Source organism: Aythya marila (genome assembly GCF_965140915.1).
Source record: "Aythya marila genome assembly, chromosome: 15".
NCBI lineage: Eukaryota > Metazoa > Chordata > Aves > Anseriformes > Anatidae > Aythya > Aythya marila.
Genome location: NC_139056.1, coordinates 4,823,598 through 4,847,041, shown reverse-complemented (window position 1 = coordinate 4,847,041; position 23,444 = coordinate 4,823,598). Strand labels below are relative to the sequence as shown.

General features: G+C 57.4%; 2 protein-coding genes across 13 annotated transcripts in view; both read right to left on the bottom strand.

Annotated features, from left to right (window-relative positions):
* Positions 1 to 14,688, bottom strand: part of CAPN15 (calpain 15) — a 44,498-nt gene extending 29,810 nt beyond the window's left edge. For 2 of the 12 annotated variants that reach the window (XM_082772432.1, XM_082772442.1), the window contains exons 1-5: positions 14,458 to 14,564; positions 10,743 to 11,095; positions 10,474 to 10,655; positions 6,129 to 6,274; positions 556 to 875 (exon numbers count right to left, since the gene is read on the bottom strand). In XM_082772432.1, coding sequence (XP_082628558.1) covers positions 556 to 731 — 176 coding nt within the window. In that variant the 5' untranslated portion in view covers positions 732 to 875; positions 6,129 to 6,274; positions 10,474 to 10,655; positions 10,743 to 11,095; positions 14,458 to 14,564. Of the gene's footprint in view, positions 1 to 555; positions 876 to 5,445; positions 5,463 to 6,128; positions 6,275 to 10,473; positions 10,656 to 10,742; positions 11,096 to 14,457; positions 14,565 to 14,607 lie in introns of those variants that run through there. The other 10 variants (XM_082772436.1, XM_082772437.1, XM_082772439.1 and 7 more) reach the window with 10 other exon arrangements.
* Positions 14,689 to 21,416: 6,728 nt separating this feature from the next.
* NDUFB6 (NADH:ubiquinone oxidoreductase subunit B6) lies at positions 21,417 to 23,276 on the bottom strand. The gene is made up of 4 exons (XM_082772456.1): positions 23,008 to 23,276; positions 22,831 to 22,923; positions 22,625 to 22,669; positions 21,417 to 21,571 (listed from the first exon to the last, which is right to left on the bottom strand). Exons 1-4 carry the CDS (start codon positions 23,185 to 23,187, stop codon positions 21,503 to 21,505), a joined length of 387 nt encoding a protein of 128 aa, XP_082628582.1. The 5' UTR covers positions 23,188 to 23,276; the 3' UTR covers positions 21,417 to 21,502.
* Between the last annotated feature and the right edge of the window lie 168 nt (positions 23,277 to 23,444).

Sequence of the window (23,444 nt, the reverse complement as noted above, 5' to 3'; positions counted from 1 at the left end):
TTCACCGAGGGATAGAAACTGGGGGTCCAAAACCCCGAGCTCTTTCTTTTTCATTCTGTTTTGGTGTTTTGTTCCCTGGGATCTGGTATTCAAAGTGTTTCACTTCTTTTTCATTAAAACAGCATCTCTTGCTCTTTTGAGTTCAGAAGCTCTTGCTGCTCATCCCCAGCCAGCCTGGGGTCACAGTCCTCCCCCCGTGACACTCGTCATTAGTTGGGAGGGGGGAGAGAAGCCACAAGCACACGGCCAGCTTGTTCCAGGAACTGAGATCCCATTCCCAGGCAGCCACCTCCGCAGCTTAGGCGAGTGAGGAGGGGCTGCGATGGGCCCTGCAGCCTGTCCTGCAGGAGACATCGGCAGCCCTGTACCAGGCCGCAGGCTGGTGTCACCCAAATCGGGGAGAATTCAGCCCAAAGTTCCACCAGGGCTAGAGCTGAGCCCTGATGGAAGAACCCGACCCTCAGCAGGATCCAAGGCAATTTGTCCCCGAATGCAGCACCCTGGGCCGAAGCTGAGAGGTAAGCAGGTGAGCAGGCTCCTTCCCCTCCTCCTTACCTTCGCACCCGGTGGTGTAAGTGCTGATGCTGCCGCGTTATAAGGGCACTTTCCCAAACAGGACCACTGGGACTACTCCTATACCAGCCCACGGCTGGGTGCCCCGGGTAGGGTGGGCTAGTGAAGCCATGGTCCGACTCGGTCTCTGCGGCCAGCGACGAGGCAGAGCTCCCCATGGCTGCCCCGTCCCCAGGCCACGCGGGGATTTAGCCTAGGTTAGGTCCAAGCCAGCGGCGCAGGCAGCTCGGGTGGAACAGGCGAGGCGCTGCGGCATGAGCTGCTGGAAAGATCCCAACGCGCTGGAGAAAGGAAGGTCGGTTCTGATCAAGAGGTGGAAAAAAAAAAAACACAACAAACAAACAGAGGAAGGGAGGAAAAAAAAGGGAAGAGAAGAGAGAGAGATAAGGTACGGTTCAAGCAACACCCCTCCAGCTTTACAAGCCTATAAATGCATGCTGCGAGCGGGGCCACGTCACTGAAGCCACCTGTTGCTGCCTGCAGGATAGGATCCCTCCAGTGAAGCACCAGGAGGGCTTGGGGGCCAGGAGGAAAGCACAGCAGAGCCCAGCACACAGCCCCTGCCAGCACAGTGAAGTAGCAGAGGAGGGGACAAGCGAGCCTCAGGCAGAGCCCCCACCAGCAGCTCTTGGGAACCTCACACCCAAAAAGGGTTTTCTGAAAGCTCCAGGCTCTAGCTGGCTCACCGGGTTGTTAGTTACCTCAGCGACCAGGAGCGTGATTTGTCTGCAGTGAGATTTCATTTTTCTTGCGTGTGAAAGAAAATCTCCTCTTCCTGTTCCCCAGGAACACCGCAGTAAGACTGAGAGCAGTCTGAGTGGCTACCTGCACGAGTATGCTCCTGTGACGTCTTCACACAGGGCAATGAAATACTTTATCTCAGCTCAAGACAATTTTTAGCAGACCCTGAGCATCCCCCTACCCGCAGAAGCAGGCTTGGGGCTTTGAACGTTCTGCCTTTTTGCCCTCTTTCCTACTTTTTAGGATTTGTTCTTTGAGCATCCTCACAATTAAACCCCAGAAACATTTCTTGTCCTCTCGTATTCAAAGAAGTTTGAACATATATATCTCTCTCCTTAAAGGAAAAAGGCATGGCAATCTGGATGCGTGTCAGGAGGAACAGATCAAGGGAACATTTAACAGGGAAAAAAAAAAAAAAAGAAGAAATGAGGAAGAAAAAAATTAGCACAGCTGAGCTTATTCAATTACGCACCAGGGTTTATAGAGATGAATGAGCTGTAGAAAGACCTTTGCGAAGAATCTACTTTGTGCAGCGAAAAGGCTGAAACAAAGACTCCTAAAATACAGCTTTTCAATCCCAGGGTTGTTCTGAGGGATCAAGAAAGGCCTTGATAGATAACAGGCTCGCAAATGCAGCAGCTCAAGGAGCAGGTGCAGTTCTGCTACCAGCCTAATACTGGAATGTGCCTGCATTAGGCCATTAACTGGGGAACATTAACTACTTTGTCACGGTGGCTTCTCTGTAACCTGCAAAGCCTGGACTAACAAAATGAAGCTGGAAAAAAAAAAGTGCCCAAAAACTGTTTTTCCTACCTTGATTACCTTGCTGTAATTGGTCTGTGTAATTGCTGTGCTTCAGCCAGACTGGAGACAACATCTCCACGCTGTGCTCCCAGCTGCCTGCCCAGCAGCAGGGTTTCACTGACTTCTGCACGCCCAGCCAAAACGGATCCCTGGCGCTTTCCCTCTCATCTCCTGCTGTGTGAGCAGTTAGTTTACAGCCACCCCAATTTTTTGGCTAGATGAAAGCCGGAACACGAGGGGCAGTGCATTTCCAAGCGTCTCCAGTCACACCGGAGCCGATGATACCTGTTGCCCCCCACCTAGGGTGGCTCTGTTCCCCCTGCAGCAGCCCTCGCTGCCCCCACCAGGGCTGTGTGCGCTCCCCCAGCCGCGCTGCATCGCGGCAGCAAAGCCGTGGGGGATGCAACCGAGAGGCCTGCTAGGAGACCAAACTGTCTCTCACCTCCAGACTTGGGTTCTACCACGATAAAATAAATACCTGTGTATGAAATAAAAGCAAGTTGGGTAGGAACACAGCCCCGTGCAGCTCGTCACAGGCAGCGCTAAGCAGAAGGCAGGATGCTCAGCTAGCTCGCAGCCTTCTTCCCCCCGTGCGGAGCTGAACTGCCAAGTGCAGCAGCTCCACAGGCTGCTTCGAGAGCACTTCCTCGGCTGACTCCCAAGCTGGAAAAGCAGAGCCCTTTGCTTCCTCCTCCCACACGCGGAAACGCCACTTTTAGCTCACCACGAGAGGCGAGAGACATGCCTGCTGCCTGCATCGCTGCTGCCTTCCAACGCGCTGCCGGGGCCTGGCCCTTCCTCCTCCGCCAGGGCTGCGGCGGGGAGCCCGAGGGGCTGGGGGCCTGCTTTAAAGCGGGGCGGTAAAGCCCCCCGCGGGGTGGAGCTGGGCAGAGGCAGGCGTCTATAAATAGGTGCAGGATAACCCAGCTAAGTCGCCGTGATCTCCAAGGCTGCCTGGTCTAAGTGGGCTGCCGGGCTGCGAGCGCGGCGTGAAATCGGATTTCTCCGGGCAAAGCGGTAAATCCTCCTCCCAGGGTCACCCCTCGCAGCAGGTGAGAGCGGCCGGTGGGCAGCGTTCAGAGGGGAGCACGGGCAGGGGGAGAGAAGGCAAGGCCGTGGGAAAACAGGAGCGGCATCGCCGCAGCTCGATGCAAAGCATGAACCTGCTTGCCACGCCGAGCCAGAAAACGCCTTTGGCCAACCACAAGCAAATGAAGAGCTGGCGAGATGCGAAGGTGAGAACGAAAACTGCACCCTTGCAAGGGAAGGGGACAATTAAAAAAGCCTCTCTGGAAGCACTGAGCCTTATTTTTAAGGACTGTCTCCCACCAGGCAGGGAGATGCCCCAGGAGGTGCCCTGCAGGCGCACAGCCCGTGCTGAACACGGGAATCTTCAGCCCAGGAGGGGAGCGAGCTGCCAAGAGCTCCTCTGCCTTGGCACGAAGGAACAGGATTTTCCTCCTAATAAATAAAGCACTGCTTCCACCTATCTAATTAGAGCAGGAAACAACAAAGCAAACAGATTGGAGTGCCTTGGGAAGGGTGGATCTCACTCATGGAAATTAGCAGTTAAGCACCTTAGCAAGATGCTGAGTTCGGATTTTGCGTTTTTTTGCCCCTTGCAGCTGCAATAATTATCAGGTTTCGACTGACACTGCTGAACTGCTCCCAAAATATTGCTTCCAAAACAAAAATAGATTTGGTCCTTCCGCCTCCGAGCCGCTCCCGCGCCCCTGCCCTGATTTGGGGGCTGCGAGGCAGACCCCTGGTCACGCTGCCACACCACTGCCACCACGAGCAGCGGGTGCTACAGCGAGGCCAGGGCAGCACAGCCTTCCTGGGGAGCATCCTCCCGTTCCTGGGCGAGCAGAGCAGTCTCCTGGCTGCCAGGTAAGCCCAGCCAGCAGGACTGAGCCTTTGGGGCCCAAACCCAAGCTCTTCCCTTTGGCACGCAGCAGGACGAGCAGGTAGGGGCCTGGGGCTGCCCCAGCCCAGGAAGAAAGCCAGGGGTGGGACTCACCTCAGCTAGTCCCACACGAAGAAGCCCCCTCTTTGTGATGGGATACCCTCACACACTCTCCTTTTGTGATTTATTTGTTCATGAAGCACAAACCAGCCCCTCAGCTCCTGCCTGAGCTTTCCAACATCACGGTTCTTGGCCTCCCAGACCCAGGGCCAAGACTTTGCCCCTCTGTTAACAACTCCACCCTATAAAGTCACCTCTGAGCTGCTGCCTTGCTCTGGTAGGAGCTGGGGATGAAAACACAGCCACCTCGCACATCTGACACCCCCTGTCCACAGGGCCGGGCCAGCAGCCAGCCCATCAGAGGCTGGAAATCCATTGTGCCTAATTCTCATCTACGTGTACCTGGGGGAAAAGCATCCTCGAAGCTGTGCCCAGAGGAAGATGAAAGCCTCCTGCTCTGTGGCTAAGATCGAGTCTGCAAGAACCAGCCCTTCTCTTCCTGCAGCTGGGTAAGCATCCTTGCCTGCGGGCTGCCTCGGAGGGGCCGGACCTGGTATCACCCTCAGCAGGGTTCCTTCAGGGTTCCTGAAGGCTTTGAACTTCCCCACACACAGCCCCGGCGGGAGCAGCCTCCTCTCTGGGCACTGCAGGACGCGATTTGCATTTCTCTAAAAACAAAAAGAGTTCAGGGGGAGATGCAGCTGCAGGGGCAGGAGGCTGCAGGAGACCTCTTTGTACGCCACAAGGACAGGGCGGGCCCTCGGCCCCACGCCAGTTTAAACACCGTGCAGAGGAAGAGATCTCCCCGGCTGAGGTCACGGAGGAGGCGAGGCACAGATAGCAAGGGAAGGCCTCGGCACTGCCCCACCGCTCTGTCCCAGCAGCCGAGCACGCGGAAGCAGCTCAGGGCTTTGTGCACGCAGCGGGTGATGCACAGCCAGGCAGGGCGGGCTGGCAAACCCCGAGGATTTGCAAAGGCAGGCACACGACCTGCAGAGCACGATTTGCATTCGCTGTGCTGAGAGGACCTTGATAAGAGACACCAGGGGAGGAAGGGAGAACAGGAGAACAAGCTCTTTGTTTTTTTTCTTTCCACAAGGCAGGAGAAGAGCTGACAAGCAACAAGACATCCCCATCAGGCAGGAGCAAGCCAGACGGCAATCCAAGAGGCGAAGCCCCAACCCAACAAGAGCTCCGGAGCTCAAACACAGCACGAGCTCCCGTGACTGCCAGCAGGACCCACGTGGCAAAGCAGCTGAGCAACCCAGAAGGCCCCATGCTGAGCAGGGAAGCGTCTCGCACAAAGCTGGCCCCTTGGTGACAAGAAACAAAGTTCTGCTGCTCTTTCTTCCTGCCCTCACCTGGCAAGCCGGCCCGAGTGCTGCAGTCTCGGCAGGAAATTGAGGTGTCAGCAAGTTCCAGTTCCTTGCAAAGTCGCTGGCAGGGAGAGGTGGAAGGTAGCAGGGACAGACTGAGGTGTAACAGGAAGGATGGCCCAGTGGCTGGTGAGCTCGACTGGGACGTGGGAGGCTGTTCCAGCCTCCAAGCTCTGCCACACAGCTTCCCCCTGTGACTCGGGGCGCTGCCAGACCTCCCAGGGACAAGAAGCATCCCCCTCGCATGGCACGAGGATGCCGGGCACCACACGAGCACCACAAATGGGCAGGGAAGGCGGGGAGGTGGAGAGGAAGGTGAAACAGACCCAGCCAAACCTTCGTGCTGGGGGAGAAGAGAGGCCGGGCGGGTTTCTGGCCCGAGATGAAATCTGAGGGCCTGGGAGCTGTGAATGAGCTGTTTTCCAAATCACAGCGAGAAACAAGATCGGTGTGCTACTTGCAGAGATATCATTAGATGCAATTAGCTGCCTGGAAATAGATTTCCAGATGGGCTATTAACGAGGTAACAAGATAATTTTACCCAGAGTCCTAGAGCAGGGCAGAGCAGGGCCTCGTACTTCATGCCACACTTTAGCAAAGCCCAGAACAGCAGCACATCGTTCTGGCCACAGACATTGACATGCAAAGGCAAGCTTCAGGATCTTTACCTTCGTTCAGCTGCCTTGAAACTGGTTCTGGCTCAACTTTAACACAGAAGAAATTCATACACATCAGCTGGGTTGGGCTGAGCTGCACTCAGTGCCCAGCACTGACTCTTCATAAGTATGCAGGCAGAGGAAGAGGTGTCCAACGCCTGAAGCAAAAGATTGATAGGAAAAGTAGATTTATTGCAGAGCCAGCTTAGCCACAAAGCAATTAGCGTCAAAGGCTGGAAAAAGTTTCTTCTTCTCCCTCGCACAGCACACTGTAAGCAGTGACAGATCACCCAGTGAGCTTCTGGAAATCTATCACAGGCACTTTCGGAGATTTGGAAGTGGAAATCGACGTCTTAATTACAAACTCTGGGGAGAAGAAGAGGGTCAGGAAAGTTTCTTCAAAATAAGGGTTAACTCCAAAACCCATCTCTGTTTTCAACCCAAGAACAGGAAGGTCCTTATCTGAATCAGCATGAAAATGGCAACAAAGGCACTGCTGAAGCATGGTCTGAATACACACAGATTAAAAAAACAAAACAACAAACACACATCTCTGAAAACCTGGTGCTCTAATAAGTCAATTAACGTGACTTCAATGAAGTTCAAGAGGACCACTTGTACCTTCCAGCTTACTGGCTAATTGTGGCTGGTTTCTGAGCGGGGTTAACAAAAGCACACAGGCCAGCACGGTTTGTCTCATTAGCAACATCTCAGGAACACCACAGAGAGCAAGACAAGAGGAAGAAATGAACCAAGACAAGCCACAGCATCCAGTCTTGGGGAGCCTTACCAGCGGAGCTAATTCCCAGATCCTTTCCTCTGTGCATTTCTAATCCTTGCAGCACAGCTCTGTCATCCCCCTCGGCCCACAGACTGCCCCGGCTACAAAACATGTCAGGCTGAAAAATCACCTCGACAGCCCGCCTGCTGAGGCTAGCTGCATTATAAAAACCAGGAAGCTTTTACTTGCCTGCCAGCAGCGTGCTATAGATTTACCAGGAAGTCGCAGAAGCAGGGATGCTTTGCAGGAAGAACACACACACAGGCCTCTTGCCAGGAAAACGCATCTTGAGCAACACATGTGCTCTTCGTTTCCTCTTTTTCTTTTCCTCCAGATAGGTTTAACCAGTCTCTGGGTTACCCAGCAGCAAGAAAACAATTTTTCCCCCCTTCTCACTCAGAGCAGAGTGTTGATTGGTAAACAGCAGATCTTCCTGTCTGAGGCTGTGCCAGCCTGTGCAGAACAGAACTGTTGTTATTGCACATTCACAGCTCGAGATAAACATGAGTAAGAGCCATGAGTAAGCGCCAGGCACTGGCTCTCCAATGCATTTGCTTTATCAGTTTCACCTTGGTTCGACTGTTTCTGACATCGCTCCCTCCTGAAGGGGCAACACTGCAGAAGTAGCAAGGACAAAGAAAAAACCCAGCCAGAAGTAACGGGGACGCAGAGAGCGATCCTCTGTATGCACCAACACTCACAGCTGCGCGGCTCAGAACTCCACCTGCACTTAAAACACTCAAAAGCACGATGTGGAAACACGCAAGCCCAGCAAAGCCAACCTCCCCAAAAGAAACAATAGGAAAACAAAACAGCTTGCACAGCTCTCAGGACAAGTCTGCACCGAGAGCCATGGTTAGCGCAGGCCGGAAAGGTTACGGGGAAACAGGGAAGGGAAAAAAATTTGCAAGTCATCTCTCATCTGCAAGATGACACACTGCAATGGCACAGGAACAAGAAACTACCCTGGGAAAACCAGATGCTGTAAGTCACGGAGAGCTTCCAACCTTTCAAAGCGGAGAGCTCTGGCCCAACCGCTCCAGCAGCGCTGGGGACAAAGCACGGAGTTAGCTCCAAGTTAGTTCCTGGTAGGGTTCACGACCCGCACAGATGACTGGTGTCAGCAGTGTTAAACTAGACTTAGCCCTTCCTGGGCACTGAGAAAGGCAGATCTCAGCCGCCTGCTATCAGCTGGGTTCAGAGGGCCGGAGGTGCCCAAGCACAGCACAAACACAAGGTCAGACCCAGAAGGACATCGGGGATTGTATCTTCAGATCATGCTAAGCTGACAGATAAGCAGATGAAGAGCTGGCCACTGAAGAAGAGAGCTGCAGCGAGAAGAGGAGCCTCACAGCCAGCGAAAACCCAGGGCACAGACTCCAAAAGCAGTCTCAGGGGAAGAGGGAGGAGGAGATGTCCCCTGAGCGCGCTGGCCCAAGATAGTCCAGCCACAGCTTGAATTCAACAGAGATTAGAGAGAAGACAAATACACGATTCACCCAAGCCACATCCAGTTGCATTCCTTACTAGAAACAAAGCCCGGTCTTCACTGTGCTGCCCTGTCCAGAACCAAAAACACCTCCTTTCACAAGGACAGCAGTACCTGCATGTCTCCCCCCGCCATTTTTACATAATTTGGACTTTCTTGGCTTTAATCAGGCATCGTGTCCCACCTTCCAACCAACTTAAACACTTAAACAACCACGTCTCTTGGCTGTGCCTCGGGAAAGCACAGAGGCAGGACCAGCCTGGCAGCCACCAGTGGCATTTGGCACGTCCATCACAATCAAGCAGGAGCTGAAAGCACGAGACTCACTGGGAGGTGTGCAAGGGGCTGCCACCCTTCCCGCGGAAGGAGAACAACGAGCAGGTGGGGCAGGGAGTGAGACAGAGAGGCCACAGAGGTGATTTCTCTCCCGGCACAGCTCGGTCCTGTGACCTAACGGGGAGCATCACGTTACTGCTCGCCCCTCTGTCCGCATCCAGGTTTCACTTGTCATCCTGAAAGACGCACGAACCCTGCGCGCTGCCAGCCCAGCCACGCTGGCATTTCTGCTGACGCTGCCCCCGAGGTTATGACCGAATACCCCCGGTGTAAGGGAGCGACGGAGGCACACAGCAGTGCCTGACACCACGGCGACGTTCCCGTTCCTCGCTGGCGCAGCCGTACTGGATCCCTGGCTGCACGGCAGGAGGCTCCTCGTCAGCTACAGCCATACAGCTGGAACTGGGGGATGTGCGCAGTTACACACGGCCTGAAGCAACAGCTGCCCATGAGAGCAATTATTTGAGCAAATACAACGAGCACACGAGGAAAACACCGCGCTGTAGATGAGAGGGCTGTAAACTCCTGCAGATGCTTTCGGTGAGCAACTGCCTCCGCTCCCGCAAAGCCCCTGCTGGGCCACCCAACACACCTCCGACGGAGCTCACCTCTCCCCCAGCACCAGCCAGCTGCTGCCTGGAGCTGCCTCAACCCAAACAGGCAGATGGAGAGGAGACTGTGTGCTACAGGAGTCACCCACATGCCTCTCGAGATGCGTCTCAGCCTCCTGGGGTGCTGCAGACCCCCAGCCTTCCCTCCGCCAAGCTCTGCTTGCTAAAGCAGCAGGCACAGCGAGGTCAGGGAACGGGAACAAGGGCTTTGCACGCCCACAGCACCACTCACGAGAAACCCCAAGGCTGCATCTAACCTGCTGCACGAGCAGGGACGCTGCTGCCCCAAGCACCATTGAGAAGTAGCCCCGGCACAGCTCCCAGCTGGCACCCACCTGGTGACAGCCACCACTCAGCGCGTCTGCCGGGCTTCACCAACCCCAAGATGTGAAAGGATTCCTACAGACCGGAGACCAAGGGCACACAGAACTCCAGCTAGCCCGCAGGCACCCAGGCAGACCCAGGCGATGCCAGCACCCATCCAATTAACCCAAAGCCTCCTGCCTGGGCTAAGGCCATGTCAGCTCAGCTCATTCCGACGCAAGGCCAGCCCCACCAGACTCTGCCCTGCAGCAGACACCACGAGCGTGCCCTGAAGGCAGCAGCTCCGAGCAGTTGCCCCGCTCACCGCCTTGCCCTGTCTCTGCAGAGTGGCCACGAGCCACCAGGCTAAAAGCAGCCCGGCTGTGTAAGGCACCGCGTGGCCACGCTGCCGTCCCAGTGCCGTGGCAGCTCCCAGCCTGGCGCTGTGGTTACTGCAGGCAATGCAACGCACAATTCCTTCAGTTAATTTGTTTTCCTGCCCATGCATTGCCTCAAACACGTGCTCAGACAGCCATGCAGGCTCCACGGTTTAAGGTTGCAAGGTCCTGGATGAGCCCTCGTTTTCTTTTCCACCCCTACAGCTTCTTCCTCATCAGGAGAAAACCAGGGGACAGCAGCATCCCCACCCGCGAGAGCGTGTGGCCCTCACACAGACGGAGCAGGGAACACTCAGAAGGAACCAAAACGAGAGAAGAGACGAGACGAGAGCACGGCAGAGAGGAAGCGGGGTAACCACACTCACAACACACAGCTCTTCGCCCTTCCAGCCCCTCCCGGCCCAGCCCAGAGCCAGCTGCAGACGGAAAAGCCTCTCACCCGACCCGGCTGCTGCTCTGCGGAGGCGATGCCCGCCCGGTGCGAGGTCAGCCCGGCGTCCCCGGGATCGAACGGCTGCTGCTGGCGCCAGCTGGACGGCCCGGCTGGGGCATGCTCCGCGCTCTCTGCACCGACCCGCCGGCACCGCTGCGCCTGCCAGGAGGAGCGGCAGCCGCGCCGAGCTGCCCAACGGAGAGGAAAGGCAGGTGAGGACAAAGGGCTGCCGGGACCCCGGGCCCGTCGGCGCCGCAGCGGCACGCGCAACCAACCTCACATTTTGGGTCGCTCACTCGGCGTCCGCTCGAACCGCGGCTCCCAGAGGGCTCGGGGCTTCCTGCAGCATCGGGCCGGCGCTCGATCCCACCTGGAGGCAGCAGTCGCGTGCTTTGGGCTCGGCTCGGGCTCTTCGCTCTGCTGTCAGCACCTCAGGCTGTGGCTGCACGGTGCTGCTCCCTCCGCTGGCCTTGGTGCCGGGCTGTGTCGGGTAACGGAGCGCCTCACGAGCGCCGCGGGGTCCCAACGATAAGGATTCTGGAGAGCTCTCGACAATTAGCAACAGGGCAGGATCCCCCAGGAGATCCGCATGCGAACGGAGGGACGTCTGGAGGGGCACGCGGCCTGGCTGTTCAGATACAAGAAGAGATGTTAATTACCGCGCACGGCCAGGACATCGTTAGCAGGTACAGATACTGCAAATTCAAAAGCAGAAATCCCTCGGATTATGTCCCATGTGCCCATCCCCATACCTTCAGATGACGTCTGAACGCCTGCCTCAGCCAAACCAACAAACCTCCCTCCCCCAGGACGTTTCCCCTTGCCCCTTCAGACCCTCTGCTCTCGGAACAACCTGTTTTAATTAAATTAACTCTCTGTGAAAATGCTGTCTCCTTCTGGACTGGCTTCTATAGGACAGCAATAGGAACCCTTGTCCACAACATTTTGGCTAAATCGCACATTTTTCCTTTCTCTATTTCAGACTGGGGAGAAGGCAAAAACAAACAAGGAAGGTTTCAGCACACAGCACCAACAGAGCCCATCCTGTGCCCACCACCTCACCTCCTCCCCGCAGCCTGGGCAGGGCACGGGGCTCTCACGAGGAGCTTTTCTCTCCACGCGCACTGCTGAGACCCCCGGGCAGCGGGAAGCAGACAACCTGCAGTGAGCACCTGGGCCTGCAGCACGTGCTGCTAAGGACAGCAAAACAGCTCACGAAAAGCACCGCAGGCAAGAGGTGCCGCTCAGGAACCAGCGAAAAAAGTAACCAAGGGACTGATTGAGGTTGGAAAGGCCCACCCCGAGCCTTTCAGCCTGAAGGTCTGCACAGCACAGGCTGCACAAGGATCTCCCAGCCCAAAGCAGCGCCGGGCACTCAAGCAGCTTACGTCCCACAGAGCTGAGGAGGCAGCGAGCTAAGCACCAGAGGACGGAGCACCCCGTGAATACGTACGTCGGTCTACGTGCCACCGCGTCACTTTTCCTGCAGGAAACGTGCTCGCAGACGCATTGTCTGGGAGGAGAAACCGCTTAACTGCCAGGGCTTACAGTAAAACCTTCTGGCCGTGCTGCAGCTCCATGGGCTGCCCGAGACCCCCGCCGGCAGGCAATGGGTGCGGACAGGCAGCGCAGAGGGACCTTGCCCGCAGCGGTGCCACAGCACCCCCGGAGAGCAAAGTCCCCCCGGCACAGCGCCGTGCCCGCTTCCACCGCCCCGTGCAGCCGCTGGGGAGGTGCCGCCTCGCCTGGCAAAGCTGCCCGAGGTGCAGCCCCTATGCAAACAGCTTGGTTTCGGGAGCAGGGCGATCTGCGGGCAGAGGAACGCAAGCTGGGGCAGGCTGGGAAGCTGCCGGCCACCTCCTGGGTGCCCCAGACCCACCCAGGCTGGCGCTGGGTACGAGGTGGCCCAGAGGAAGCACGGCAGAGATGTGTTGGGGCGATGCCACCGGGGGGGACGACGCCACCACCGACCCCAACACGAGCCCTGGGCTGCTACCAGAGGGGCTGCACTACAGGCAAGAAGCTGTTTCCTCCTGACAGACACTTCTTGGCGTCTGCCCTGCTGGCGTGCGTTTGTAGGGGAGCAGAAATGTGGTTCCAATCCTGCCTTTAATGCACAAGCCTAAAGACTCGGCTTCAGTTTTTAGAAATCAAACTTGATCATCTCAAGCTGGCAAAAATAGCCCTGTGTTCCCTCAAGTTATTTTCTTTTCAACTAGGCGGGCTACGGCACAATAGGAACTATCAGCAGTTATGTACTCAACCTCCAGAAACCCGAAGGGCCGATTCTAGCAACCCACGGCAGCCTTCCAGTCCTCGCTGATCTGTTTGCTGGAGTTAGCCTGAAAAGCGTGCTGCCCCCGAGCCGTTCAGCAAAGTCCCCGTCCTGCTAATTGCATCAATATAAACGTATTATCTCGGCTGTCAAACAGGACTTCGCTCCGCGATGTAAATGCTGAAAACCGATTGTTCTTTCTGCTTGCAACACATTGCTTCAGATCTTATTTCCTTCTAGGACTTCCTCCTCTGCACAGGCACCTGGGCAGCGGCATTTTTTCCAGAGCAAGAGGAAATGGCACACAAAACCCCTCCTTATCTTTTAAGCAACCGAGTGTGAGCGAGGAGTTTCGGGAACACCCTCGCTTCCCCCCAGCCCAGCCGAGAAGCACAGAGAGGGCTCACAGGAGCCGTGAAGGCCAGAGTTAAACTCGTCTCCAGCACAGACAGCAGCCCTTCTGCCTTCCTCAGCTGCCACTGCTGAACACCAGGCGAGCAACACCACCCCAAATAGCAACCAGAGTGCAACAGCAGTTCAGGGGTGGCCTGCTCCTCCCTGGATCCAGCAGCACTGAGCCAAACGCGGGCAGAAACAGGAGGCTCCTGGAGGGCAGCACGCAGCACAGCTCGCTCTGAAGAGCAGGATTACGGTGGAGAAGCAGGAGGAAGCCCCCAAATCCCCCATACAGCATGCTTGCCCAAGGCTGCACTACACGTGATGGTTCGGGGAGCCCCAGGTTCCAGCAGACCCGCTGGCCGTGCTGGTTTCCTCCCCGTGCTGCTCACTGGGAGCGAGGCGCTGCAGGCAGCCCTCCTGCAGGACACCAGGCTCCGGCGTGCGCTTCCCAAAGCGGCCACAGATCCCAGAAAGGCCCGACATCAACTCAGAAATGAACACAAAGCGGGGCTCCCAATGAAGCAGGGCAGAACCCAGCACCTCTCCGGGCAGCGAGTGACCCCGTACACACCGCCCGCGTCCTGTGCAACCCCTGCAAACCCCACAAACCCCCACAGGACCCAGCGCAGGCTCACCCCATCCTCCAGCCAACGCCAGCAGCTCCACGCCTGGGCAGGACGCCCGACCTTTTTTTTTTTTCCTCCTGTGCGTGTGCAACTTTAGCAGTTTTGCTTTTCGATATTTATTGCGATGCCGAAGCCCTTCTGCCTGGCACACGCCTCGGGCTCCCCTGCACAGTCCGGCACCGGGCTGGCGCAGGCTGCCCCTCGCTCCCGATGGAGGGAGCCTCACCCGGAGCCTCCCAAGGCCTCTCCAGCCCCAAACCCCGGCCGGGGAAGGGAGCGGTGCCGGGTGCTGCCTCCTGCCTCGAGCTGCTGAAGCCTCGGCCACGAGCGGAGGCTGCCGCAGCGCTGAGCCGGTGCCCGACCCCGGGCAGGCACAGCCGGGATCACCCGAACCGAGCCCCCCCCGGTGCCCGTTAGGGCGACGCTGACACAGCCGGGGGGGCTCGGGGCCGGGCAGGCCACGCCGCGGGCCCCGGGGGGCTCCGAGGAGAGGCGAGGAAACGGCGAGGCCGCCCCGACCCGAACGGCCCCCGGCGGCGCCTCAGGGAGCCGGGCACTGCCCCCGGGGCTGCCCCGAGCCCTGCGCCCGCCTGAAGGACGCCGGCGGGGGGCGAGGCGGCCCCCACGGTGCCCCCGCGATCCCTCCCGGTCCCTCCCGGTCCCCCCCGGTCCCTCCCGGTCCCCGCTCACCTGTGCAGCCCCAGCGGCCTCGCTGCTCCGCCGCCCCCCGGCCCCCTCCCTCCCCTCCCCCCCCAGCGGCTCCCGGCCCGCTCCGCCGCCGCCTTTCTCCCGCTCCGCCGCCGGCCCGGCGTGCCCCGGAGTCCCCACGCCCGCCCTTACGCCGCCGCCGTGGCGTAGCGCCCCATTCCGGCCCCCGGCCGCTACGGCGCGGAAACGGCGCAGAGGCCGTCGTGAATAGCGCGGGGAGACTACAAGCCCCAGGGGGCGCCGCGCGGAAGAAGCGAGCGGAAGAAGCGCGGGGGGGGAGCGGGGCACGCTGGGAGTTGTAGTCCGCGGGGCGCCGAGGCGGGGCGCGGCGCCGCGGCGGGGCAGCGGCCGCGGGACCCCCGCGGCGGGCAGCGAGGAGGCGGCGGGAGCGGGGCAGAGAGGCGGCGGCGGGCAGGGCCCCGCGCCGGGCCGGGGACTACAACTCCCAGAGTGCCTTGCGGCCCGCCCCGGCCCGGAGCTGCCGCGGGCCTGCGGGCACGTGGAGCAGCCCACCGGGACCGGGACCGGGACCGGAGGCTCCGGCAGCCCCCGGGTCCCCAGCAGCCGGTGCCGGCGCTCCGGGAAAGGCGCCGCCCGCGCGGAGCCGGAGCAGCGGGGCCGGGCTGGGCCGGGCCGGGCGTGCCCCGCACGGGGACGGAGCCCCGGGGCTCGGCGTTCCCGGCTCCGCTCCTGCCCGGCTCGCTAATTGCAGCCCTTTAATGACCTGGCGGCGCATGAAGCAAACCCCAGATTGGCACCGAGCTGCCTCGTGCTGCAGCTCCCCGCGGGGACCTGAGGACAAAATGTGTGTGGCTGGAAGGAAAAGGGCGCTTTGTATTCAGGGGACAGCGGCTTCAGGCTGCTGGACCCGTCCTGGCTCATGCGTTTGTGAAGGGATTGTGATAGCAACACGTGCTGGGCCTGGCAGGCTCCTCTACAGACAACACAGGGGCCAAACGCTAAATAAATGAAGTTTTTGCTTCTGTTCACCTCCCCATAAGAAGGAACTGCTGGTCGTTGTGACGCAGTTACCTGTAGATGTTTCTTCTCTTGGGGCTGCAGAAACAGCCCTCCCTGTGTTCTTTGGGCACAAAGTGGGGGTACAGACCCTGCTGCCCCCACTTCCCAGCAGGTTTCCTGGGCTGGGGAAATGGCAGAAAGCAGCAGTCCTGTGTCTGAGCCCAAGGGCAGCACAGGGCAGGATCCAGGCATGTGGGCCCACAGGGGCAGCACCCTAAAACAGCCGCAGGGCTGCCCTGACTGCTGCAGGGCAAAACCTGGCAGGAGCCCCAGGGGAAGTTGCGCATAGAAAGGCACCGCTGACTACAGGGTGGTGGCTATTTCAGGTAGGAGATGTCATGGAGATGTCCACACATCCAATAGGTCTTGTGTTGCAGATGTCTTCATCCATGATATCTTCAACCTTACTGAGTGCATCTGGAGATGAGGAAGGAGCCTCATAATACCTAAAATCCCTCTGTCTCTTAGGTGTGACCAATTCAGTCAAGTCCCTTTGCATAGAATCATGGAATATCCCGAGTTGGAAGGGATCCACAAGGATCATCGAGTCCAACTCTTAGCTCCACACAGGACCACCTAAAAACCAGACCCTATGTCTGAGAGTGTTGTCCAAACACTTCTTGATCTCAGCAGCTCGGTGCTGTGACCATGTCCCTGCGCAGCCTGTCCCAGTGCCTGACCACCTCTGGGTGCAGAACCTTTCCCTAACCCCCAGCCTGACCCTCCCCTGTCCCAGCTCCATGCCGTTCCCTCGGGTCCTGTCGCTGTCCCCAGAGAGCAGAGCTCAGTGCCTGCCCCTCCGCTCCCCTCCTGAGGGAGCTGCAGGCCGCCATGAGGCCTCCCCTCGGCCTGCTCTGCTCTGGGCTGAGCAAACCCAGGGACCTCAGCCTCCCCTCACAGGTCTTGTTCTCTTGGCCCTTCACCATGTTTGTAGCCCTCCTTTGGACTCTCTCCAATATTTTAGGCCCTTCTCATATTGTGGTGCCCAACCCTGCAAGCAGTGCTCGAGGTGAGGCCGCAGCAGGCAGAGCGGAGCAGGACGAGCACTCCCTGAGCAGTGCAGTGCCGGCCTCGGAGCACCCCAGGACACAGTCGGCCCTCCTGGCTGCCAGGGCATGCTGCTGGCTCAGGCTCAACCTGCTATCAACCAAACCCCCCAGATCCCTCTCTGCAGAGCTGCTCTCCAGCCTCTCATCCCCCAGTCTGTACATACAGCCAGGGTTGCCCCTTCCCAGGTGCAGAATTTGGCACTTAATCTTGTTGAATCTCATGAAGTAGGTGGGCAATTGCCCAGCCCTCTAGTCTCTCAATATCTCTCTACAAGGCCCCTCTACCCACGATAGAGTCAACGGATCCTCCCACTTTAGTGTCACTTGTGTTGTTATGTGTTTGATTATTAATTGAGATGCAAGAGGAAGCACAGCTGCATAGTATGGAGTGAAGGAGGGGAAAGGGAGGAATCACCACACACTCAGTGGGTTCTAACACCACATCCACCTGGAATCATAATGGCTGGAAAACCCCTCCAAGATCATCTGGTCCAACCCTTCCCCTACCACCACTGTCACCACTAAACCCTGTCCCCAAGCACCACATCCAGCCTCTCCTTGAACACTCCAGGGATGGTGACTCCCCCACCTCCCTGGGCAACCCGTCCCAGCACCTGATTGCTCTTTCTGAGCAGAAATGTCTCCTCATTTCCAACCTGAACCTCCCCTGGCACAGCTTGAGGCCATTCCCTCTGGTCCTATCACTGGTTACCTGTGAGAAGAGGCCGACCCCCGGCTCCCCACCCCTTCCTTTTGTGCTGAAGACCCAGCTTCTGACATCCAGCTCCGCTGATGTGATGAGCCTGAAATTATGCTTGGCCCTCAGAGGCACACAGAACAGACTTAGTTACGAAGCAATTTCAAGTACTGAATGAATGCCAGGGTGTTCTGTTACAAAGCCAGATGAACGGGGATGCACATCACCTAATTTTAGGTATCTAAACTGAGGCATTTCAATTGTACTGACCATCAAGTTTTTATCTATGAGCATTGGAGACAGACAATTCCAGAGGGGGATTCCAGTTATTACAGCACCTGAGATAAGTTCCTATTTCTGTCTTTGATTTAAAGAGAAGCAAGTGTTCAGCCAACGCACCAGAGGCATCAATATTTCAGTGAACTATGCTCCTGGAAACAGATGCCTTAGCGGCACTGAAAGCCTTGCTGAAGTCAAGGTAAATGGCATCCACTGCTCTGCCCTGATGAAACCTGACCATCTTACCACAGAAAGCAACCACACTTTTCAGGCACAAAATCATAGTAAATCCATGCCAACTGCTCCCCATCCCTATCTTCATCTGCCAGAAATGTCTTCTACAAGGAGTCATTCCATGGTTTTTCCTTGGGACTGAAGTGAAGCTGGCTGGCATGGGCCTTCTGTTGGACCTTTTTTGATGAAGGCAGAAAATGTGATCTGGTCACGAAGGCTTTCCCCTTGTCAACATGGCTTTTCAAAGATGGTAACAAGCAGCTTTGGAAAAACATCAGCCACTTCTCGGAATACTCTGGGCTTCAGCCTCTCATGGATTTGCATAGTCAAGATCCAACAAGCAAATGCCACACAAAGCCTCACAGCTTCCACTGTACGTCAGTGTAGACAGAAGTGCTGAGAAGGCTCCAAATCTTCAGTGTCTCCTCCTCATGTAAATGATCTTGCTAGGCACTGATCATGAGCTAATACTCCAAGGGATACTCTGTGGGATGGCAGAAGCTGGGGGCTGGCCTGGAGCCCACCCAGCTCGCCATGCATCAAGGATAGCACGCCCAGCGGTGAAGAACACTGGAGGATGCATACAGGATTCTTGGCTATGAGTTCTTGCAGGTGCTGGAACCAGCAGCTCCTGCTTGAGGTGCATCAGGTGAGAGAGGAAGGCTGGGGTGGCCAACCAGCTGAGGATCTTCCAGTCCTTGTCTCCCAAAACATCAACCTTTTAATGACTCCATCCCTACCTCCTGTTTTACCCTAGTTTGAGACTGGCAAGCAGCTATTTTCCACACTGTCCTGGTACCTGGCCTCAGTCTGAGGAACACGCAGGTCCTGATGGATCTCCAAAGGGTTGGTTGGAGAAGTCATGGCCCAGAGCATGAGATCTATCACCCATATGGGATATCTCCTCTATGAGTCCTTGAGCTTGCAGTGGAAGGCTTTGTGCGACGAGAAGGGTGCAAAGAATACGTAACAACTAAAAATACATTTTATATACATATGCCTATCACTGACCAGAGATGATCTAATACTTTTTACCAGGTAGGCATCTCAAAAAACTGGCATGGAATAGATGTACTCATGCACATACATGTGTATATGGGGTTTTGTGTGTAACACAGGATGTTTAAGGTATTGTACAAACCCCGAATCACTTTGATTTCATTGTCAAGGTAACACGTCACCCACATTGAGGGATACAAGACTCAGAAGGATTTTTCTGAGAGGTCCAAACAAACCCCAAGGTCCCCAAGGGAAGAGCCACACTGTGTTTGTAGAGAGGAACCTTCATTTCACGGACACAACACGCTGTTAGCACTACGGTGTCTTGCAGTGGGTGGTTAGTCCCGCTCACCGAGTCCCACATTCTGCCTTCTTCAGCAGGACAGGCGAGGTGCTGACGATCAGTTCTCCTGCCATGACCATGCCAGGACATGTTCCGCGTCACGCAAAGTCTTTGTTGGCAGGGTGGTGGTGACAGTCACATCCCTCCCTGGTCTATGGAGAGGTGTCTGCTCCCTCCCTGTGGTGATTCTGGAGCCCACGTACCAGCCCTACATGTGCCTGTTGGCCCAACACACCCGTTCCTGAGACTTGGGACCAAGTCTGTGACCTAGAACAGACACCTGGGCCCCTCCTCATAGGTACACAGGGGATCACGGGTGGCTGTGATGTCCCCTAGGGGTGCTGGAGCTCTGACATCCATGGGATTTGGGGTGCTGTGAGTTCCCTGTAGTCCTGTGGGATCTCTCACTAGAGGGGAAGAGGTGTCAGGGTTTCCCTGTGGGAGATCTGGGAGCCCTGGGGGTTCCAGGCATCCTCACAGGTATGGGGATGTCCCCAGGAGACGTCAGGGTCCCCAGTCCCCCACAAGCACCGCAGAAGCATGCAGAGAGACCTCGGAGATGTGGGGCACGCCAGCCAGTCCCTCACTCGTGTGGCCGGGGCACCAGGGAGCTCCCAGGGGTGTTTTGGGTGTTCCCAGCGGGCACTCACCAGGGGGGCGGCGGGCTCGGATTTATCCTGGGAGCACGACGTGTGCAGGCGGGGGCCGAGGGAAGCCTCCCTCTCTGTGGAGCTGTCAGAGCTGGCCAGGCTGAGCGGCAGCAGGTTGGTGCAGGCAAAGGTTCTCTTCAGGTTGTAGCAGTTTTGGGCCGTGCTGTTCCTGCGGAACTCTGCGATGGGGGGACTGACACATGGGGCAGCGACCCCCGTGACCATGGTCAGGAACCCCCCGAGACCCTCCCAACCCCTCCATGACCCCCACCAGCCCCTATTGCCCCCGATAACCCTTCATCACCCCGCTACCTCCCAAATCTCCCCCTTAACCCTCTATTTTCTCAGTGCCCCCAGCAGCCCCCGCTGACCCCACACCGTGCTGGTGACCCTCTAGCTCCCCAGCATTCCTCCCCCGAGCCTCCCCATGGTGACCTGAGGGGGTCCTGCCGCCCCTCGCCACCTTCCTTCACCCCAGTGCCCCCACAGCCACTCCCCAGTCCCCGTCCCCACGCTGTCCCACCCTGAGCTGCCTTTTACCCCGGGGAGGAGATGGCCGCGTGCCTGGCGAGGGCCTGGGAGGCCCCCGGGCCCAGCAGGGGACAGGGGACGGGGGGCTGTGCCTGGCTGCCCAGCGGGGGCTCCATGGCCTCCAGGAGCTCCTTCGACTGCAGGAGGGTTTTCACCCCCGCGTTGGCCATGGCTCTGCCGGTGCGAGGAGCAGCGTGCTCGTGCAGGTGCCGTCCCTACCGGGGGGGTTACGGGGGTCTGGCAGCCCCCCGGGGGCTCCTGCCCGCAGCCGTGACATCACAAGCATCGGCGGTTCCATCAGGTCACGGTGCTCCTGTCCCAGCCCCTTGCCTTCGTTGCCTCCAGTTACACTTTGAATTGCTGTTTTAGTCATTTCTAGCCCCAAACGAGCCACCAAAATACTTGTGGGTTTGGCACTAGAGTAGAGGGCAATATTCCCCAGTGCAAAGTGCCACGGGTGTGAGGGGACAGTGAGAGCAGGACGACTCTGAGTCAGGAGAGGCTGAAGTCAGAGATTAAGTGCTAAAGGATAAAGAATTTTGAATAAAGAATTTAGTAAGAATGAAGAATTTTGACTCAGCGCTTCCAAACCTCATCTCCCTACTTCCCTTAAAACAAACTAACAGGCGGACCTTTTGGGAGGGCTCACGAATCTCTGCTCTGCTTCCCAGCCGGATTCTTTGCTCAGGAAGAGGCAGTTTGGGGCAGACTAAATTCTCAACGTGCTGATTCACAGGCTGGGATAGGGGAGGCCAGTGGGGCACCAGGTGCCACTTCTGCTACCCTCTGCTGGCTGGGATGGGGGAAGCCACGCAGGTGGAAGCTTAACTTTAAGTCTCTGTTGGTAGCAAAGGGATTGCGAGGCTGCCTGGAAGAGGACAGCTGTTGTGTGCGGGTGCGCAGGAGCTTGCCAAGATACTATGTGTTTGAGCAGACAAGGAAACCTACAGCACCTCTGCTGTTACTGCAAGGCCCCGTTGTCCTACCGTCAGAGCGTGTCAGAAAAAAAAGGAGGTGGGGAGGAAATCTCAAGGGTTTAGCAATAAAACTCACGGAAAGCAAAATAAACTCCCACAAGAGTAGCAACTGGAATAGGTTGGACTACGGAGGAAGTTAACAACAGAAAAGACGAGGCAACGCAGGATAAAGACTTTTATAGAAGTGAACGAGCAGCTGGCTGCAGTTCTCGCCTTGTTTGCTCACAGAGGAAGTCGGTTTTCAGCCATCAGTGGTGCCCAGCAGATTCGTCTTTCAGGGGTGGAATAACTTCTCCTGTCTCTAAAATTCTGTCCCCCTAATGGGATGAGAGAGCATGGTGAGTATTTTCTCTTACAACCAACCTATGCCTTTACACAGTTCAGTCTTTCACTTAAGCTGTGACTGTCCCCGCTTCCAAACAAAAAAATCTTACTTCAGTTTACCCAGAACATTCTCATTCACTCAACATGTCCCAGGGTGCTGGTAAAATATCATAGCCAAGTTATCCGAAATCTGTACTTGCTTTACCCTTTTCTTTTCATGCCATGGAAATACAGCATTTAAAGAGAACATTGTTTTTAAAATTTGCACCAGATTTATAGCACTGCATAACCACCTTCACAGCACCACCCTTAGTGAGTCTCCAAAGCAGTCTCTGTGGCACACAAAGAGCTGCATAATCCCTCAAAGAAATCAATCCAGTGCCTGACTTTTGTTTATTAAAGCTTTAGGCACTGCTGTGGCCTGCTGAACTGACCTTACTCGAGTGGTTGGGCTGGTGTCAGAGACCCACAGCTTGACTGCATGTTGCTGTGTGGTTGATAGGGGCGGAACTTTCAAAATTGTATTTTATTTTTAGATGAAGCAGAAATAGCAGAGCCAAACTGATATGAGAATATTTGCCCACCAACTTGCTGCACTGATCAACGAGCTGCAGCTCAGAGCAGTCCAAGAACCACTAAAGACCAAACCACCTGACAGACACTGGGCAAACCAAGAACCTAAGAGGAAAGCTTTGGGCTGCGGTGAGCCCTGCGGGGTCTGCATGCTCCGGGTGCAGACAACATCAGGGGACGTTTGTGTTTCCTGCCCAGGGTGGGCAGTGCTGCCAGCCAGGTACCTGAAAGTCTGCAGTTACAGAAGGGAAATGCCAATGAAACAGGAGCTGTCTGCTCTAAGAATGAGACAAAAACTGTACAAAAATACCGTGAACATAGTGCAGTGCTGCTTCAGGACAAGCTGCCTCGTGTGCATCCTTCTAGAAATCCTCTTTGCAGCTGCTGCACAAACCTGTGCTTCTCCTCACGCCTTCCTTCCCCTGCCTCTACTTACAGAGCCGGAGGGTGGCCCAAGCAGTCAGCAGGCTTACCGGGAATATTGCTGGGTTGGATGAGACGATTCCGTACGGCGCCCTCTGAAAGCACGAAAGGAGAGAGAGAAAAAGGAGCGTCACCGAGTGGAAACCTCAAAGACCTGAAAAGCGCCCAGCCCTCCCGAAACACGACCTGCGCTGGGCGCACGGCCCGGTAACCCGGTTACTGAACCACGCGAAGCTGAGGGGAGCCCGGCACGCACCATGACGTGGTACTTCACGTAGTAGTGGACGAGCCAGGCGGGGATCAGCACCTGCGCCATGAAGAAGCCGCCGGCCTGGTAGGCCCGGAACACCTGCGGGGCACGGAGCGGGTCAGTGCTGGGGGCCTGGCTCAGGGCTCAGGGCCCGGGGCCGCCCCCCTCCTCCCCTCCCCTCACCCGCTGCCGCCAGAGGCCGCCGGGCTGCAGGAAGCGCTCCCAGAAGGCGGCCACGGGCCCCAGCTGCCGCCGCGGCAGGACGGGCTCCCGCTCGCTCAGCTCCTGGTCCCGCAGCCAGCGCCGCCGCAGGACGCGGAGCTGCTGCACCCGCAGCCGCTCGTCCGCGCTGAAGCCGCCCATGGCGAGGCCCCGGCCCCGGCCCCGCTCCCGGCCCCGCTCCCGCTCCCGGTCCCGGCGGGCGCCGTGTCCTTGGCGACGGCGCGCGGCGATGACGGCCCCGGGCCGCGCGGCGCTGACGTCACCGGGTGGGCGGGGCGGGGGGGCCCGTCCCCCCGGGTGGCTCAGCGGGGGCAGCGCCGGGCTGCTAACGGCAGGGCCGCGGGTTCGAGCCCTGCTCAGGCGGAGCCGCGGCTCCTCCTCGCTGCTTCCTCTGGGCG

Coding starts and splice junctions, on each gene's coding strand:
- NDUFB6 (XM_082772456.1), bottom strand. CDS start 23,187: ATGGGCGGCTTCAGCGCGGACGAGCGGCTGCGGGTGCAGCAGCTCCGC. Junction 22,670..22,830: donor ACGTGAAGTACCACGTCATG/GTGCGTGCCGGG, acceptor TCGTGCTTTCAG/AGGGCGCCGTACGGAATCGT. Junction 21,572..22,624: donor CCAACCCAGCAATATTCCCG/GTAAGCCTGCTG, acceptor TCATCCCATTAG/GGGGACAGAATTTTAGAGAC.